Here is a 20037-nt window from a genome sequence, read left to right as displayed (position 1 = left end):
TCATTCATATACAATAATCAAAATGACGTTAAACAGTGCACTTGGCTCCCTTACTCTGAGTCCGCCATGTTTATCAAGCGCATCGTGTCGCCTAAAATGCATTAATAAAGGATGCTTTTTCGGTAATTAAAAAATTAGACCCGTTGGGAATTTTATCTCGAATGATCATTATTAACATTAACAAGTAAAAAGATTAAAGATTAAGTTAAAGTAGCAATAGCTACTTTATAGCTATATTAGTCTATTTATACCTGCATTGTCCTTTCCATCATTGTAACTGAGCTACTGTGTTGAACAAGTTCCCTTGTGGATCATTAAAGTTTGTCTAAGTCTATGATAGTCACACGCACACTAGTCTAGGTGTGGTGAAATTATTCTCTGCATTTGACCCATCCCCTTGTTCACCCCCTGGGAGGCGAGGGGAGCAGTGAGCAGCAGCGGTGGCTGCGCCCGGGAATCATTTTTGGTGATCCATCCATCCATCCATTTTCTACCGCTTAAATTCCAATAAGTGGCCATTTTTATAGTCTTCGGTATGACTCGGCCGGGGTTTGAACTCACGACCTACCCATTTCAGGGCGGACACTCTAACCACTAGGCCACTGAGCAGGTCAAGGGCGGTTACGGCATGTTCTTGCTGTCGATGCCGGGCAATTTTTTTTAGGGCATTACGGCAAGTGACACGGGCGGTCGCGCCACTTGCCGCAGTTGCCGTGGTTAAATTCCAGCCCTGGTCTTATTGTGTCCTTCTTGCCAGTTCCGGGCACCTAAATGGTTGCTCCAGGGGAGCCACTGGGGCGGTGCTAAATCAATCAATCAATCAATGTTTACTTATATAGCACACAATCACCAGTGTCTCAAAGGGCTGCACAAGCCACAATGACATCCTGGGCTCAGATTCCACATCAGGGCAAGGAAAAACTCAACCCACTGGGATGACAATAAAGAGTCGCATGCGGTTCTAGAACCACGGGTGGCCGACCCCCGTCTTAACCACAATAAGGTGTTTTTTTGTTTTTTTTTGGTTGGTTTTTTTTGTTTTGTTTTTTGCTTTATGCTTTTTTAACCTGTAAAGCACTTTGGTTCAATTTAAAAGTTGTTGAAAACGTGCTATATAAATAAAGTTGACTTAACTTGACTTAATCTCTCAAGAGGGAAATTTAGAATACAAGTAAAATAAATCAAATAAGTCACAATTACATGTATCTTAACTTGATGGCCTAATTCTTTAAACTGAACTTAATCTCAAGTAGGACTGCACACACAATAGTCAATGTTTACACAACTGAGAAGTACAGTAGACTTACAAATAACAGAAAAACATTCTTCTCAAAGTAGTTCATCATCAGGTCAGCCTCAAAGTGTCTGTATTTTTTTACCAACTTTTTGTGATGAAAATATGGGAAAGTATCTGAACTTAAAGTAACATCTTATGCCAAAAGTAGCCCAAGCCTGTTGACATTTCTTTTTTTTAAATCTGGAGTCAATTGGGAGCCATTTAAAAATCAAAAAGGTCAAGCCATTTTTCAATTGAAATGAGGTGTTCAAATGCAACAAAAAAGTGGGAAATAAGTGAAAGTCATTGAGGCAGGGCAGAAGATGGGAGTGCACACACAAAAATACAGAAAACGCTTCGCTAACTACTTAAAAAAATCTTCCAGAGCCAAAAAGCAAGCATCGCTAGAAAGGAAGACAGCAGTTAGGACAAATATAATCCAGTCGAATAATCATAAGAAAACAAAAGCTATAAAGCTAAACGAGATCTACGTAACATTTGTTTTAACTAGATACAGTGAAAGAAAAACATCTCTTTATATGATTCAAACTTTTTCCTGGAAAAATGAAAAAAAGCATTTAGGAGGAGGACCAATTTATTTCCTTTGTTTTCAAAAACTCCGCTGCACCGCAACGTGTCACCACTTCCGCTCTTTGCGCCTTCAAAACAAGAGCTCAAGGCATATACTGCATAATATCTTATAACAGGGACTTAACGTCACAAAGAAGCAAGTCCATACAAATAGGTTAGACTAGCATAAGCATTTATTACACACGACTCTTTATTTTGAAGTGTAAGAAGAGCGGGTAGACTTGTTGATGCACATGATCGATCCTTTTTTTTTACACTTCTGTTAACCCCGAGTCTTTAAAAGCTCCTGCCGGCGTGTGTTTAAAGCCGGAGCAGCATGCAGAGTGTTCGGCGTGTATTCTGCAGCACTCCCGCATGTGATGGATGACATCCACGCACATGACCTCCGCGTACTTGTTAGCTGCGGCCCAGGAGAAAAGGTTCAAAGCCACAATTAGACTTACTACACGTACAACACATGCCCTACCTTGTAAACACGCCTGGATTGCACAGGCTTGCTTTTGACACGGGTCTTTTTGTGGCATTGCTGAGTAAAATATATATAAATATATATATATTGATAATCACGTACGCTGGAGGAGACTTCCGGTGTCACAGCTCGCTGGACTTCCGCCTTTGCAATGTTTTCGTCACGTGACGCACAATAAAGTTGTCTGGATGTGTAACAGCGACACCACTTGGCTTTTCATATTATTGCAGCGTGTGCTATATTTTCGGGAGGTTAATGACAACAACAAACGTTTTCACTGTTCTATATAATTAAAACCAAAACAAGTTTTCAACTTAACAATATTTACAGTACATTGAACCCTTGGAACATCAGTTAGGCTTTTGAAACACTGTAAAGTCGAAAGAATAGCTGTTAGAATAATTGTATACATAAATTATCACACAACTCTTATGCTTAAAGGCCGTTGCTGTAGTTATTATTTAATGTACAGTTTATTTCATTTAGAGAAAAATGCTGTAAAAAGCACAGTAAATTTCACAATTTGACCATGAAATCTATAGCTACTTTTACATTGCACAATTTGATGGATAACTTGCTTTGAAATCATTATTATTAGTATTTATTTCTATTTAAAAAATGGTTTGAATGTTCTTGCATAATTAGACAATATTTAAGTTAATATAATTTGCAATTACATGAGTACATATATTTTTATTTCTCCCACAATAGAATGAAAGAATACATTTAGTAAGAAAAGTTACAGTACTTTATTGATACATGTTATTTCCAGGCCCAAATAAACTGATGTGGCCCCCGGGCCTTGAGTTTGACACCTGTGATCTAAGCCATCATGTCTTCCGTGGTTGGTTAAATGTAGTCACAGCTCAGTTACGTTGTGTTACACACATCCATCCATTTTCTACCGCTTGTCCCTTTCGGGGTCGCGGGGGGTGCTGGAGCCTATCTCAGCTGCATTCGGGAAGTCTGAAAGCACGCGCACACGTTGTATTACACGCTCACCTATCTGGATGCGCTCACTCAAACCAATCACGGCAGAAGTGTGGCAAAAGTCATGTAAGTTGAGCCGACCTGGGCAAAATAGGGTCCGCGGGCCACATGCGGCCCGTTAAGATTTTCAATCCGGCCCGCCAGATGTTCTACATCATTTTTGTACACCTTTAACATCCAAAGTGTATTTGCCATTATGATGTGCAGTGATGTCTTCGACTATAGAAAGTATTTCAATGGTTGAAATCTGCACTTTTGAGTGTTCTAGGAGTTATTCCAGTAATGTAGGTGACAGCAGCTCAGACCAGGAACAAAGCAGAGGGTTTTCAGAGACAAACACATGTGTCACAAACACATGTGGAAGCACATTTTTACCTGATAATATATCATATTGTAGCTGTTTATTACACTTGTTTGTTTGTTACATTTTTGTTGTGTTTTGATTGATTGTAAAAGATACACAACTATGGAGGAGCTGCTCTGAGAAGTAAAAGATGTTCATATGTTGTTAATATTCACTGTTTTATTGTTCATAGTTAATATTGTAAATCCCACTTTCTTTATTTTCATGTACATTTTGGGTGTCCCATTCAGTAAAAAACTGTAAAATTCCATTCCGTTCTTTTGAGGTGGTCTGTCACAACTTTTGTAGAACTCTATGGGACATTGGGACTTTTGGTATTAGTGTTCCTGAAAAGAAGGGAGCCAAACACACATACTGTACATCTAAATGTGTATATATCATTTATACACACATACTGTACATCTAAATGTGTATATATCATTTATACACACATACTGTACATCTAAATGTGTATATATCATTTATACACACATACTGTACATCAGGGCCGGCCCGTGGCATAGGCCGTATAGGCAAATGCTAAGGGCGCCGTCCATCAGGGGGCGCCACGCCAGTGCCACAAATGTTGGAGAGAAAAAGGAAAAAAAAAAGTTGGTACTATTATTTCTAAATACAAAAAATAATCCCACGTTAATTAAAATGCAAAGTAAAGCCTATTTAATAGAAATATTATTTGTTACAACATTACGCCGCCCCCCCATCCCCCCGCACGGTGCGCCCCCTCCCTTCCCGTATCATGACTCTTACCACATCAAAAAATCAACACAAGATGTCAAAACGGCCAAAACTGTCAGGTGCCCAGGGAAGAAAAAAGAGAAAAGAAGAGGAGGAGAAAGGAGAAAAAGACAGAGGTAGCAGGTAGGTAACGTTAGCCTACATGAAATTATTTGTCTGTTACAGAATGTGATAGTAACCTGGCTTTTTAGCATTAAGCTAATGTTACATGATTCGGCAATTGCTAATCAATAAATAGCTAGTTTTGTTTTAACGTCGGGTTAATATTGTGGAGGGGGCTAAATTGTTATGGAAAATAATTATGTAACGTTAGGTAATTACAGTACTCCCACCTTACATTCCTCAGGGACATTTGTATAAGCAGGTGTTTTTTGTTTACATTGTTATTGCTTTCTGGTTAGCTAATGTTTGCCCTGCAGGTAATAGTCACTTTTCCACCCCTTTATATATTAGGTATAGTTGTAAGCCTAGTTGTTAAAGTGCACATCATTAATGTTAATTAAGCAATATCACATGAGAGGGAATGCTGTTTTTTAATTTGAGCACTGCTGTGATTCGGTTAAAGATAATCATAACATAACATTCTCATATAATATGTTAATTTGCTTTCTTTAAGTAAAAAAAAAGGTCAAAGACAAAGCTATTCGGTTTCTTGTGAGTATATACACTTCACTGCCGATGTGGGGGGGGGGGGGCACCTAAAATCTTGCCTAGGGCGCCAGATTGGTTAGGGCCAGGCCTGCTGTACATATAAATGTGTATATATCATTTATACACACATACTGTACATCCAAATGTGTATATATCATTTATACACACATACTGTACATCTAAATGTGTATATATCATTTATACACACATACATATTGGCCCCCCCAGACACACTTTGTCTCTCAATGTGGCCCCCGAGTCCAAATATTTGAGGGTTCTTTGTGATTGTGGATAAACAGACAACTTCAAACACGTACGTGGATCTGAACACACACACACACACACTAGGATTGATACACACACACACACACACACACACACACACACACACACAAATTGGAGTACACATGCACAGATTGAGATACACGTTTGTGAATAATTTTGCTACAATAATACAAAAATAGTAGAATTTTTTGTCGAATTTCTTCGCAGCGTTTGCTCTGAAGCATCGCTATCGTTTGTCAACGGCAGCTTTACAGATGGCAGGTGTGCTTTGCTGGCAGTGTGTTTAGGTAAAGATGTCCTAGTAAAAGATATATTACAGCGTGAAGGGGACACAATGAGGGAGGTGTGTATTTGAGGTGGTGCTTTTATTGGAGTCAATTGTCACTGTTGGAGGGAAAATGTTATTCATCTTAGAATGTCTCCTCTCCTCTCAGTGTGTCCTGATTTAAAGAGCGCACCTTTACACCTCCTTGGCTCGGACGGTGAAATGCTTGCTCTTCTTGCCCAGGGTGTTGGAGGCGGTGCAGGTGTAGGTTCCTGGCAGCAAGGAGGAGGAGGCCAGCACAGCGTGGCCCTCCTCTCTCAGCTCCTGCAGGGCCTGGGGGGCCCACCAGCTGTAGGCGGGTTCTGGGTTTCCTGCGGCGCTGCAGTTTAGTGTCACTTCACCACCGTCTGTCAAGTCCACACTTTCTGCTCCAGGACTTTGGAACACTGGAGGGACTGTGGTGGGGAGAAGAAACACTTCATTATATTGGCCACACTGATACTTCTCTAGACCAGAACTTATTATTGTGGGAATGCTCCAAAACATTCACACATATGGTTTTATACAGCAAAATAATCTATTTATTATTATTATTATTATTGTGTGAATGCTCCAAAACATTCACACATATGGTTTTATACAGCAAAATAATCTATTTATTATTATTATTATTATTATTGTGTGAATGCTCCAAAACATTCACACATATGGTTTTATACAACAAAATAATCTATTTATTATTATTATTATTGTGGGAATGCTCCAAAACATTCACACATATGGTTTTATACAGCAAAATAATCTATTTATTATTATTATTATTGTGGGAATGCTCCAAAACATTCACACATATGGTTTTATACAGCAAAATAATCTATTTATTATTATTATTATTGTGGGAATGCTCCAAAACATTCACACATATGGTTTTATACAGCAAAATAATCTATTTATTATTATTATTATTATTATTGTGTGAATGCTCCAAAACATTCACACATATGGTTTTATACAACAAAATAATCTATTTATTATTATTATTATTGTGGGAATGCTCCAAAACATTCACACATATGGTTTTATACAACAAAATAATCTATTTATTATTATTATTATTGTGGGAATGCTCCAAAACATTCACACATATGGTTTTATACAACAAAATAATCTATTTATTATTATTATTATTGTGGGAATGCTCCAAAACATTCACACATATGGTTTTATACAGCAAAATAATCTATTTATTATTATTATTATTGTGGGAATGCTCCAAAACATTCACACATATGGTTTTATACAGCAAAATAATCTATTTATTATTATTATTATTGTGGGAATGCTCCAAAACATTCACACATATGGTTTTATACAGCAAAATAATCTATTTATTATTATTATTATTATTGTGTGAATGCTCCAAAACATTCACACATATGGTTTTATACAGCAAAATAATCTATTTATTATTATTATTATTATTGTGGGAATGCTCCAAAACATTCACACATATGGTTTTATGCAGCAAAATAATCTATTTATTATTATTATTATTGTGTGAATGCTCCAAAACATTCACACATATGGTTTTATACAGCAAAATAATCTATTTATTATTATTATTATTATTGTGTGAATGCTCCAAAACATTCACACATATGGTTTTATACAGCAAAATAATCTATTTATTATTATTATTATTATTGTGGGAATGCTCCAAAACATTCACACATATGGTTTTATGCAGCAAAATAATCTATTTATTATTATTATTATTGTGTGAATGCTCCAAAACATTCACACATATGGTTTTATACAGCAAAATAATCTATTTATTATTATTATTGTTATTATTGTGTGAATGCTCCAAAACATTCACACATATGGTTTTATACAACAAAATAATATATTTATTATTATTATTATTGTGTGAATGCTCCAAAACATTCACACATATGGTTTTATACAGCAAAATAATCTATTTATTATTATTATTATTATTGTGGGAATGCTCCAAAACATTCACACATATGGTTTTATACAACAAAATAATCTATTTATTATTATTATTATTGTGTGAATGCTCCAAAACATTCACACGTATGGTTTTATACAGCAAAATAATCTATTTATTATTATTATTATTGTGTGAATGCTCCAAAACATTCACACATATGGTTTTATACAGCAAAATAATCTATTTATTATTATTATTATTGTGGGAATGCTCCAAAACATTCACACATATGGTTTTATGCAGCAAAATAATCTATTTATTATTATTATTATTGTGTGAATGCTCCAAAACATTCACACATATGGTTTTATGCAACAAAATAATCTATTATTCTCTTCTTATTATTATTGTGTGAATGCTCCAAAACATTCACACATATGGTTTTATACAACAAAATAATCTATTTATTATTATTATTATTGTGTGAATGCCTCCAAAACATTCACACATATGGTTTTATACAGCAAAATAATCTATTTATTATTATTATTATTATTGTGGGAATGCTCCAAAACATTCACACATATGGTTTTATGCAGCAAAATAATCTATTTATTATTATTATTATTGTGTGAATGCTCCAAAACATTCACACATATGGTTTTATACATCAAAATATCTATTTATTATTATTATTGTTATTATTGTGTGAATGCTCCAAAACATTCACACATATGGTTTTATACAACAAAATAATCTATTTATTATTATTATTATTGTGTGAATGCTCCAAAACATTCACACATATGGTTTTATACAGCAAAATAATCTATTTATTCTTATTATTATTGTGTGAATGCTCCAAAACATTCACACATATGGTTTTATGCAACAAAATATCTATTTCTTCTTCTTATTATTATTATTGTGTGAATGCTCCAAAACATTCACACATATGGTTTTATACAACAAAATAATCTATTTATTATTATTATTATTGTGTGAATGCTCCAAAACATTCACACATATGGTTTTATACAGCAAAATAATCTATTTATTCTTATTATTGTGGGAATGCTCCAAAACATTCACACATATGGTTTTATACAGCAAAATAATCTATTCATTATTATTATTATTATTATTGTGTGAATGCTCCAAAACATTCACACATATGGTTTTATACAGCAAAATAATCTATTTATTCTTATTATTATTGTGTGAATGCTCCAAAACATTCACACATATGGTTTTATACAGCAAAATAATTTATTTATTCTTATTATTATTGTGTGAATGCTCCAAAACATTCACACATATATGGTTTTATACAGCAAATAATCTATTTATTCTTATTATTATTGTGTGAATGCTCCAAAACATTCACACATATGGTTTTATACAGCAAAATAATCTATTTATTATTATTATTATTGTGTGAATGCTCCAAAACATTCACACATATGGTTTTATGCAACAAAATAATCTATTTATTATTATTATTATTGTGTGAATGCTCCAAAACATTCACACATATGGTTTTATACAGCAAAATAATCTATTTATTCTTATTATTGTGGGAATGCTCCAAAACATTCACACATATGGTTTTATACAGCAAAATAATCTATTCATTATTATTATTATTATTATTGTGTGAATGCTCCAAAACATTCACACATATGGTTTTATACAGCAAAATAATCTATTTATTCTTATTATTATTGTGTGAATGCTCCAAAACATTCACACATATGGTTTTATACAGCAAAATAATCTATTTATTCTTATTATTATTGTGTGAATGCTCCAAAACATTCACACATATGGTTTTATACAGCAAAATTCATCTATTTATTCAACTACTTATTCTTCTTCTCCAGATTTTGGCGCTCTCTACCTTCCACATTTTTCAGCCGATTCAAAGCGTTCCAACTTCAAACTGTTCAGCCTTTTCGGTAATCGCAGGCTTTCCCTTGACAAATTCAGAAATGACCAGATTTCCCAAAATTCAGGTTTTCCGGGACATTTTTCCATTCAAAATGAATTGACCATTTTTCAAACTTGCACATGTTTCAACCTATTCAAAGCATTCCACCTTCAACACATTCCACCATTCTAGACATTCAAACTATCATTTTTCCACTTTCAAAACAATTCCAGGATTTCCATAATTCCTGCTTTTCAAAGCCCTATTTCCAGCCTTTTTTCTGGCGACTCCTCCTTCCACATTTTTCTACCACTTCAACCGTCCCACCGTCAAAACATTCCTCTTAATCAGGACAAAAAATAAGGTTGTTGTTGCCCTACGGTAAACTGGAACACATAGCACACTGGCAAAGCTTAACCTATTGTTACTATAACAATCTACAAGGTTAATATCGTTGGCTTCTATTTCTTTCCCTCCATTTATCTGCTTTCTTTTGTAATTGAAGTTATTATTACATATATGTATTGTTGATAATGAAGGTAGTTGTTATTATTCATTATCAATAGTGATATTTCTGTTGGTATTTGTATTGCTCCATTTGTAGTGTAATAATGCTCATTGTCATTTCTGTATTATTTATTTCACTAACTGCTTCTTTGCTATCACTTTTACTATCATATTTGTACATATCCTATTTGCTGATGTTGTTCTGTTGTTGTTGTTTTTGTCTCTCTGTCTAATCCCCCTCTTGTCCCCACAATTTCCCCTCTGTCTTCCTTTTTTTCTCTTTCTATCCCCTCCTGCTCCTGCCCGGCTGCACCAAATGATAATATAAATACATTTAATAAGGTCAAATACAAATAAGGCAACAAGAGAAGTATCCCACACGTCTCTTGTGTAAAGTAAATGTGAACAGCCGATATGGGCATCTACATCTACTATTTGATTTGTCTGAGAAGATTGACAGGACAAAAAAAAAGAAAATAAAGAATGTTACAATATTAACTATGAAGGATAAAACACTGAATATTGACAACGTATGAACGTCACACCCTCTCTCCGTCCACATATTTTACAATCAAGCGAAACGCAACAAAAATGCAACAAACACAGCAAAATATGAACATGAAAGGTAAAAAACTCCACCTACAATCTGATATATGTGATATATCACTAAGCTTTAGAACTTTGTTGTAAATCTCGTCTGTCCCTGACACCCACATTTCACACTCCGTGGAAACACTCCCCACCCACACTGTTTGATAATAATGGAATCAGGAAAATTGTCTGCCAGTGAGTGGTGGTTGATCGATCGGCACGTCCTTAATACTAATAATTAGTTGAATATGCTCCGGGCCAAATATAGCTCTTGATATGGTTTGGAGTGAGAGCATGTCAGACTCACAGTGCACAGAAGCTCTCAGGGTCTGCGAGGTGACAGCCAGAGGCGGTTGCGGTCCCTCCGGTCCCAGTTCCAGCTCTGCTACACAGCTGTAGCGTGCACCGTTGTCGGCTTTGGTGGGCGTGATGACCAGGACGGAGGACACTTGCACCGGCGAGGCAGACGTGAGGTCAGAAAAGGAGCGGTTGTACACCTGGGTGGGGCCTCTGTACCACCTCAAGTTGAGGTACTGGACGGGAGCGACGTTCTGCACCTCGCAGAGCAGCTGGTATTCCTTGCCCTCCTGCATGGGGCCGCTGTGGTTCACCGTCCTGATGGTGACACTGTCTGGGCTCTCTGCGAGGACAAGACAATAAGGTGTAGTAAGAAGAAGTGTGGTTCACCGTCCTGATGGTGACACTGTCTGGGGTCTCTGTGAGGACAAGACAATAAGGTGTGGTAAGAAGAAGAGAAACAAGTGTGGTTCACCGTCCTGATGGTGACACTGTCTGGGGTCTCTGCGGGCACAAGACAATAAGGTGTGGTAAGAAGAAGAGAAACAAGTGTGGTTGAGGGTCCTGAAGGTGACACTATCTGGGGTCTCTGCGAGGACAAGACAATAAGGTGTGGTAAGAAGAAGAGAAACAAGTGTGGTTGAGGGTCCTGAAGGTGACACTATCTGGGGTCTCTGCGAGGACAAGACAATAAGGTGTGGTAAGAAGAAGAGAAGGTTCACCGTCCTGATGGTGATACTGTCTGGGCTCTCTGCGAGGACAAGACAATAAGGTGTGGTAAGAAGAAGAGAAACAAGTGTGGTTCACCGTCCTGATGGTGACACTGTCTGGGCTCTCTGCGAGGACAAGACAATAAGGTGTAGTAAGAAGAAGTGTGGTTCACCATCCTGATGGTGACACTGTCTGGGGTCTCTGTGAGGACAAGACAATAAGGTGTGGGAAGAAGAAGAGAAACAAGTGTGGTTCACCGTCCTGATGGTGACACTGTCTGGGGTCTCTGCGGGCACAAGACAATAAGGTGTGGTAAGAAGAAGAGAAACAAGTGTGGTTGAGGGTCCTGAAGGTGACACTATCTGGGCTCTCTGCGGGGACAAGACAATAAGGTGTGGTAAGAAGAAGAGAAACAAGTGTGGTTGAGGGTCCTGAAGGTGACACTATCTGGGGTCTCTGCGAGGACAAGACAATAAGGTGTGGTAAGAAGAAGAGAAACAAGTGTGGTTCACCGTCCTGATGGTGACACTGTCTGGGCTCTCTGCGAGGACAAGACAATAAGGTGTGGTAAGAAGAAGAGAAACAAGTGTGGTTCACCGTCCTGATGGTGACACTGTCTGGGGTCTCTGTGAGGACAAGACAATAAGGTGTGGTAAGAAGAATCTGCGGGCACAAGACAATAAGGTGTGGTAAGAAGAATCTGCGGGGACAAGACAATAAGGTGTGGTAAGAAGAAGAGAAACAAGCAGAGGAGATGTCTCACTGTAGAGGACGAGGTTGAGCTTCTCCTCGCACTGGCGTGGCGTGGTGAAGAAGACGCCGTAACAGATGGGCTCGTCAATCCAGTCGATGAGGCTGTCCACCTTCCACTGCACGCTCGGGCCCTGCTGGGTGTGCGCCGCGCTGACGGCCGACTCCCAGCCCAGCACCCGCACGGGCCGGGCGGCCTCGCAACTGACCGACACGGGCTGGCCGAAGCCCACCACCACTCTGGGGGGCTTGAGGATTAAGGAGCAACCGTCCTCTGATGCTGCTGGGACAAAGAGTAGTTATTAAGGTAGAAGAAGTGGCACAAAATAATGAACGCTACCATTAATTCAATCCAGTGCCAGCAAGACCTTCTCTGCTGGCCTAACATAACCACAAATCAGAATCAGAATCAGAATCAGAATCAGCTTTATTGTCATTACGCAGGGTAACGAGATTGAGGCCATTCCATACAGTGCGATAAAACAAGTGTACACTCTATACAGAGGGTGAAATGAATATGTACATTAATATCTACATGAAACAGTGTGGTTGGTGGAATGGGTTATTGCACCGAAGAGAAGGCAGTTATGAGGGTCAATGGGGAAGTCTGTTCAGGGTGGTTATGGCCCTGGGGAAGAAGCTGTTTTTTAGCCTGTTCGTCTTGGTTTTAATGCTCCTGTAGCGCTTCCCAGAGGGCAGCAGGTGGAACAGGTCAGAGCCAGGGTGGGTGCTGTCCTTGATGATGGCACTGGCTCTGTTGAGGCAGCGGGAGGTGTAGATGTCCATCAGAGAGGGGAGAGGGCGGCCGATGATCTTTTGATCCGTCTTGACCACTCTTTGCAGCCTCTCCCTGTCTGCTGCAGTGCAGCTGCCGTACCATACTGTAATACAGTAGGTCAGCAGGCTCTCGATGGACGAGCGGTAGAAGGTCAGCAGCAGGTCAGGCTTCAGGTTGTACTTCTCGAGGACTCTCAGGAAGTGTAGCCGCTGCTGAGCCTTCTTGATGATTGCTGTGGTGTTGACTGTCCAGGAGAAGTCGTTAGAGATGTGGACTCCAAGGTACCTGAAGGTGTGGACCCCCTCCACACGCTCGCCGTTGATGTAGAGGGGGGCAGGGTCGGTGCTGCTCCTCCTGAAGTCGACGATGATCTCTCTGGTCTTGCTGGTGTTGAGAGCGAGGTTGTTCTCCGAAGACCAGGCCGTCAGCTTCAGGACCTCCTCCCTGTAGGCAGCCTCGTCACCCCTGGAGATGAGCCCGACCACTGTGGTATCGTCAGCAAACTTGACGATAAGGTTGTCACTGTGGGCTGGACTGCAGTCATGGGTGTAGAGGCAGTAGAGGAGGGGGCTCAGCACACAGCCCTGTGGGGAGCCGATGCTCAGCGTGCGGGTGGATGAGAGGTGGGGGCCAAGTCTCACATTCTGGGGTCGGTCCGTTAGGAAGTCCCTTATCCAGGCGTTTGTGAGAGGGGGGAGGCCAAGAGTGTCCAGTTTATTGCAGAGTCTGTCCGGGATTATTGTATTGAAGGCAGAACTATAATCCACAGAGAGCATCCGGACGTAGCTCTGCTGCTGCTCCAGGTGGTTCAGAGCAGAGTGGAGAGCAACAGCGATGGCGTCCTCTGTGGATCTGTTCGCCCGGTATGCGAACTGGTGGGGGTCAAAGTCTGGAGGGATATGGTGCTTGATGTGCTGGAGAACCAGTTTCTCGAAGCACTTCATGATTACCGGAGTGAGGGCCACTGGTCGGTAATCATTCAGGCTGGTGATGGGAGACTTCTTCGGCACCGGGATTATTGTAGATGACTTCAGGCAGGATGGGATGACTACCTGAGCCAGGTAGATGTTGAAGATCCTGGTGAGGGGGGGAGCGAGCTGGTGGGCGCACGCCCTGAGCACCTTTCCAGGTACTCTGTCTGGTCCGACAGCCTTCCTGGGGTTCACAGCCAGGAGCACTCGTCTGACACTGTGCTCCTGTACAGTGAGTGGAGTGGTGCCGGAGCCCGGTGAGGGCGGGAGCAGGGCTGGAGCAGATGAGTGTCGCTGGGGGGTATCGAAACGGGCAAAGAAACAGTTAAGCTCCTCTGCCAGTGTCGCACTCTGATCCGCAGTTGTCACATTGCAGCCTCTGTAGTTCGTGATGTCATGAATGCGCCGCCACACCTCCCGTGAGTTATTGCTGGACAGATGGGACTCTATGCACCTCCTGTGGTCTGCCTTTGCTTTTTTAATCCCTCTCTTCAGGTCGGCTCTAGCAGCACTGTACAGTGCCCTGTCCCCTGACCTGAAGGCTGCGTCGCGGGCCCTGAGGAGTGTGCGGACTTGGCTGGTCATCCAGGGTTTCTTGTTGGGGTAAACCCGGATGGTTTTTTCCACAGTCACAATCATCATCATAATTAAAGATAACATTATTTTTATTTACTTTCCTTAAACAAAAGTATTCATATTCTCTTCATGTCATATTATGCTCCTTCCAGTGTTGTTTTTAGGTTATACAGTTTTTATCCAATCAGAATTCAGCTAGCTTATGTTGCCATGCTGTATGAAATCTGCCTTCAGAATCAACAATGTGTGTGCACTGGAAGTGAACGGGCACATACAGTTGATAGACAGTTGCCATAGCTAATCAGATCACCAGTTGTTGTCAGTAAGGCCTTCCAGCTGGCCTCACGCTGTGATTGGATACTTTGGGAGTTCCAAGTGAGTATCCAATCACAAGTTGCAAAAACAGGAAGTGGCACCGGAGCCAAGAAAACTTGCCGGTACTCACAAAGAAGGAGAATAAAATGTTGAGTAGGTGGCAGATATATATTTGTAAGAAGGATACTTAAAACAAACTACATCTTGTGAGACAAAGTCACTTTTGCCTGCGACTTTTACAGGAATCAAGCGACTACGAGTGGTACCTCTTGCATGTACGAGTGGTACCTCTTGCATGTACGAGTGGTACCTCTTGCATGTACGAGTGGTACCACTGGCTTATACGAGTGGTACCTCTTGCATGTACGAGCGGTACCTCTTGCATGTACGAGTGGTACCTCTTGCATATACGAGTGGTACCTCTTGCATATACGAGTGGTACCTCTTGCATATACGAGTGGTACCTCTTGCATATACGAGTGGTACCTCTTGCATGTACGAGTGGTACCTCTTGCATGTACGAGTGGTACCTCTTGCATGTACGAGTGGTACCTCTTGCATATACGAGTGGTACCTCTTGCATGTACGAGTGGTACCTCTTGCATGTACGAGCGGTACCTCTTGCATGTACGAGTGGTACCTCTTGCATATACGAGTGGTACCTCTTGCATATACGAGTGGTACCTCTTGCATATACGAGTGGTACCTCTTGCATGTACGAGTGGTACCTCTTGCATGTACGAGCGGTACCTCTTGCATGTACGAGTGGTACCTCTTGCATGTACGAGTGGTACCACTGGCTTATACGAGTGGTACCTCTTGCATGTACGAGCGGTACCTCTTGCATATACGAGTGGTACCTCTTGCATATACGAGTGGTACCTCTTGCATGTACGAGTGGTACCTCTTGCATGTACGAGTGGTACCTCTTGCATATACGAGTGGTACCTCTTGCATATACGAGTGGTACCTCTTGCATATACGAGTGGTACCTCTTGCATGTACGAGCGGTACCTCTTGCATGTACGAGTGGTACCTCTTGCATATACGAGTGGTACCTCTTGCATATACGAGTGGTACCTCTTGCATATACGAGTGGTACCTCTTGCATATACGGCGTCGAATGGGTTCTACAAATCGTGAGTTCAAATATATTATTTCTGAATGTTTTCATGTTACATTTGTTTTATACAATTCTTTTAAATGTGACAGTACCACGTAAGATATGTTTTAATTGCTGAAGCAGGTTTATTGATTTGCTTTCCCTTGACAAATTCCAAAAATTCCCAGATTTCCCAGAATTCCAGGGACATTTTTCCCATTCAAAATGAATTGGCCATTTTTCAAACTTCCACCATTTCCACATTTTTCAACCTATTCAAAGCATTCCACCTTCAACACATTTCACCATCCTGGAAATTCAACCTGTCATTTTTCCAAGTTCCAAAAAATTCCAGGATTTTCCATAAGTCAACCCACTTCAACCGTTCCACCGTCCAAACATTCCAAACATTAATCACAACAACAAAAACAAAGTTGTTTTTTGAACTGGAAAAATTCCCGGTTTTCCTGAAATTCCAGGAATTCCGTAATACCATTTCCCGATTCAACATGTTACTACTTGAACATTTCTCCACCAATTAGAAAAATTTGAACACCAACAATTTCAACTCATTCAGACCATTCAAATTTTTTATGCCATTTTTTAAAAAATTCCAGCTTTTCCCGAAATTCCCAATTTTTCTGAAATTCCCATTGAAATCAATGGGACACTCTTCAAAGTTCCAGAACTTCCATATTTTTCATCTGATTCAAACTGTTCCAACTCCAAAATATCCAGCCTGTTCAGGAATGGTGTGCTGTACTTCAACAATTCTAAAAACAACTTCCCGGATTTCCCATAATTCCTTTTTTTTTTTGCATTTTCCCAAATTCAAAATGAATTGGCCATTTTTCAAACTCCCACAATTCCCACATTCTTCAATATATTCCACCTTCAACACATTCCACTCATCCTGGACATTCAAACTAGCATTTTTCATTCAACAAATTTCCAGGAATTCCTGTTTTTTGGTAACCTATTTCCACCCTTCTTAAGTTCCAATATTCCTTTCACATTTTTCAACCCATTTCAACCGTTCCACCGTCAAAACACTCCTCATATTCAGGACAAAAAACAAGTTGGTTTAGGAACTAGACAAATTCCCGGTTTTCTCGAAATTCCAGGAATTTCTCAATTAAAAACTGTTACTGGTTCAACATTTCTTGAGCGATTTAAACAAATCCAACGCCAACCAATTCATCTCATTCATGCTCCTAATCATTTTCAAAAAAATTTCACTTTTCCCAAAATTCCAGGAAGTTCCCATTGAAATGAATAGGCCGTTTTTCCAAGTTGCACAAGTCCCACATTTTTCAACCTTGTCAAATCATTCCAACATCAACACATTCCACTTATCCTGAGAGTCGGTTACATTTGCAGAAATATAGAGGGTTTTGTACACTGTTGAGGGGCTTTAATGGCCAGTAGTGTGCAAGTATCTCCAGTAGTATCCATGCGGTGACATCATTCATGCTATTTGGAGAGGTGAAGTGGGACTAAGTAGGACACGACTGAAGGCCTAGGTGAGAAACGCACAGCTTAAATGACATCTTTGTTATTTCATTAGTGCTGGGCGTATCAATCCAACACACCACCCGAGGGCGCTGTTTCCAAGTTGAGCCATTTGAAAAGGTCACGAGTTGCAACTAAAATGTGCCAAAGCAAGTGTTCACAAAGTAAAAAGTTGGCATGATTTTGGAGCCTTGATAAAGCATGAAGATCATTCCTGTTGTTGTGTTGACACCTGCTGCTGTTAGGGGAGCAAAGCTCATGAAAAAGTATGTTATATGACTACTATACCAGATGCCACCCACGCACACTGAGCTTTCGCGTGACTGCCGCTCATTAGCACGGTGTAAAATTCCGGCGAAAAGAAAAGCTGGCGTTGAGACAATAGAAGTGGATAAGACAACATCTCACCTGAGGAAATCACGCACAGAGTCCACACCATCACTTGCACAAACTCCATTGCTGCGGCGGAACGTCAAGGAAGGATCCCGGCGAAAGGAAAAGCCCAAGTTGCACAAGCTTGGCAAACTCTGCAGGGAACAATGCTGGTGGAACACAAGGGCCCCCTTCATCCCAGCTGACTTAGGAGTGGGGGGGTGGCAGGGTTGGGGTACTCAAGGGGACATATTGGGAATGTAAAAGAAAAGAGGTTTTAACATTTTGTAATAAAGAAATCATAAATAAAGTTAAACTACTCACCTTGAAGACATGATTGCTGGGTGTTTAGCAGAGGTGGCAATTTTTGGGCAACCCCACGATTCCATCCTATTCCCATTCTAGGGGGGATAATTCAATTCTGGATTCACACCGATTATCGCCATGTATTACAAACCCCAAAACTAGTGAAGTTGTTACGTTGTGCAAATGCTAAATAAAAAGAGAATACAACAAATCCTTTTCAACTTATATTCAATTGAATAGACTGCAAAGACAAGATATTTCATGTTCACACTGAGAAACTTTCTTATTTTTGGCAAATATTAGCTCATTTGGAATTTGATGCCTGCAACATGTTCCAAAAAAGCTGGCACAAGTGGCAAAAAAGAGTGATAAAGTTGAGGAATGCTCATCAAAGACTTATTTGGAACATCCCACAGGTGAATAATTGGGAACAGGTGGGTGCCATGATTGGGTATAAAAGCAGCTTCCATGAAATGCTCAGTCATTCACAAACAAGGACGGGGCGAGGGTCACCACTTTGTCAACAAATGCCTGAGCAAATTGTTGAAGAACAACATTTCTCAACAAGGAATTTAGGGATTTCACCATCTACGCTCCGTAATATCATCAAAAGGTTCAGAGAATCTGGAGAAATCACTGCACGTAAGCCATGATATTACACACCTTGGATCCCTCAGGCGCTACTGCATCACAAAGCCACATCAGTGTGTAAAGGATATCACCACATGGGCTTAGGAACACTTCAGAAAACCACCGTCAGTAACTACAGTTGGTTACTACATCTGTAAGTGCAATTAAAACTATAAACTAGGCAAAGCCAAAGCCATTTATCAACAACACCCAGAAATGCTGCCGGCTTCGCTGGGCCTGAGCTCATCTAAGATGGACTGATGCAAAGTGGAAAAGTGTTCTGTGGTCTGACGAGTCCACATTTCATATTGTTTTTGGAAACTGTGGACCAAAGAGGAAAAGAACCATCCGGATTGTTCTAGGTTGAAAGTGTAAAAGGCAGCATGTGTGATGGTATGGGGGTGTATTAGTGGCCAAGACATGGGTAACTTACACATCTGTGAAGGCACCATTAATGCTGAAAGGTACATACAGCTTTTGGAGCAACATATGTTGCCATCCAAGCAACGTTACCATGGACGCCCCTGCTTATTTCAGCAAGATGATGCCAAGCCACGTGTTACAACAGTGTAGCAAAAGAGTGCGGGTACTAGACTGGCCTGCCTGTAGTCCAGACATTGAAAATGTGTGGCAGCTAAAATATGAGAAGGGAGACTGTTGAACAACTTAAGCTGTACATCAAGCAAGAATGGGAAAGAATTCCACTTCAAAAATGTGTCTCCTCACTTCCCAAACCTTTACTGAGTGTTGTTAAAAGGAAAGGCCATGTAACACACTGGTAAAAATGCCTTTTTTGAAACATGTTGCTGCCATTCAATTCTAAGTTCATGATTATTTGACAAAAAAAAAAGAAGTTTCTCAGTGTGAACATGAAATATCTTGTCTTTGCCGTCTATTCAATTGAATATAAGTTGAAAAGGATTTGTTGTATTCTCTTTTTATTTACCATTTACACAACCTGACAACTTCACTGCTTTAGTATTTGTCATTGCCGCTTACATTTTTGCGTCCAGTGACATTTGACCTGGATGCTTTGTGAGTTCTCAGCAGGCCAGATGAGTCGCTGTTGTCTGCCGGACTCACACTGTGAGCCTATCAGCTGCACG

General features: G+C 40.2%; 2 protein-coding genes across 2 annotated transcripts; both read right to left on the bottom strand.

The window, feature by feature from the left end:
• Positions 1–9: 9 nt before the first annotated feature.
• Positions 10–2528, bottom strand: cmc4 (C-x(9)-C motif containing 4 homolog (S. cerevisiae)). The gene is made up of 2 exons (XM_062057933.1): positions 2334–2528; positions 10–2267 (listed from the first exon to the last, which is right to left on the bottom strand). Exons 1-2 carry the CDS (start codon positions 2389–2391, stop codon positions 2119–2121), a joined length of 207 nt encoding a protein of 68 aa, XP_061913917.1. The 5' UTR covers positions 2392–2528; the 3' UTR covers positions 10–2118.
• A 1637-nt stretch (positions 2529–4165) lies between these two features.
• Positions 4166–18516, bottom strand: LOC133657047 (hemicentin-2-like). Its single transcript, XM_062057931.1, has 4 exons — positions 18032–18516; positions 12383–12649; positions 10919–11251; positions 4166–6081 (listed from the first exon to the last, which is right to left on the bottom strand). The coding sequence occupies exons 1-4, from the start codon at positions 18078–18080 to the stop codon at positions 5822–5824; spliced, it is 909 nt and encodes a 302-aa protein (XP_061913915.1). The 5' UTR covers positions 18081–18516; the 3' UTR covers positions 4166–5821.
• Between the last annotated feature and the right edge of the window lie 1521 nt (positions 18517–20037).

Source organism: Entelurus aequoreus, linkage group LG09 (genome assembly GCF_033978785.1).
Source record: "Entelurus aequoreus isolate RoL-2023_Sb linkage group LG09, RoL_Eaeq_v1.1, whole genome shotgun sequence".
Taxonomy (NCBI): Eukaryota; Metazoa; Chordata; class Actinopteri; order Syngnathiformes; family Syngnathidae; genus Entelurus; species Entelurus aequoreus.
Note: the sequence above shows the minus strand (reverse complement) of the source record. Positions and strands in the feature narration are given on the sequence as shown.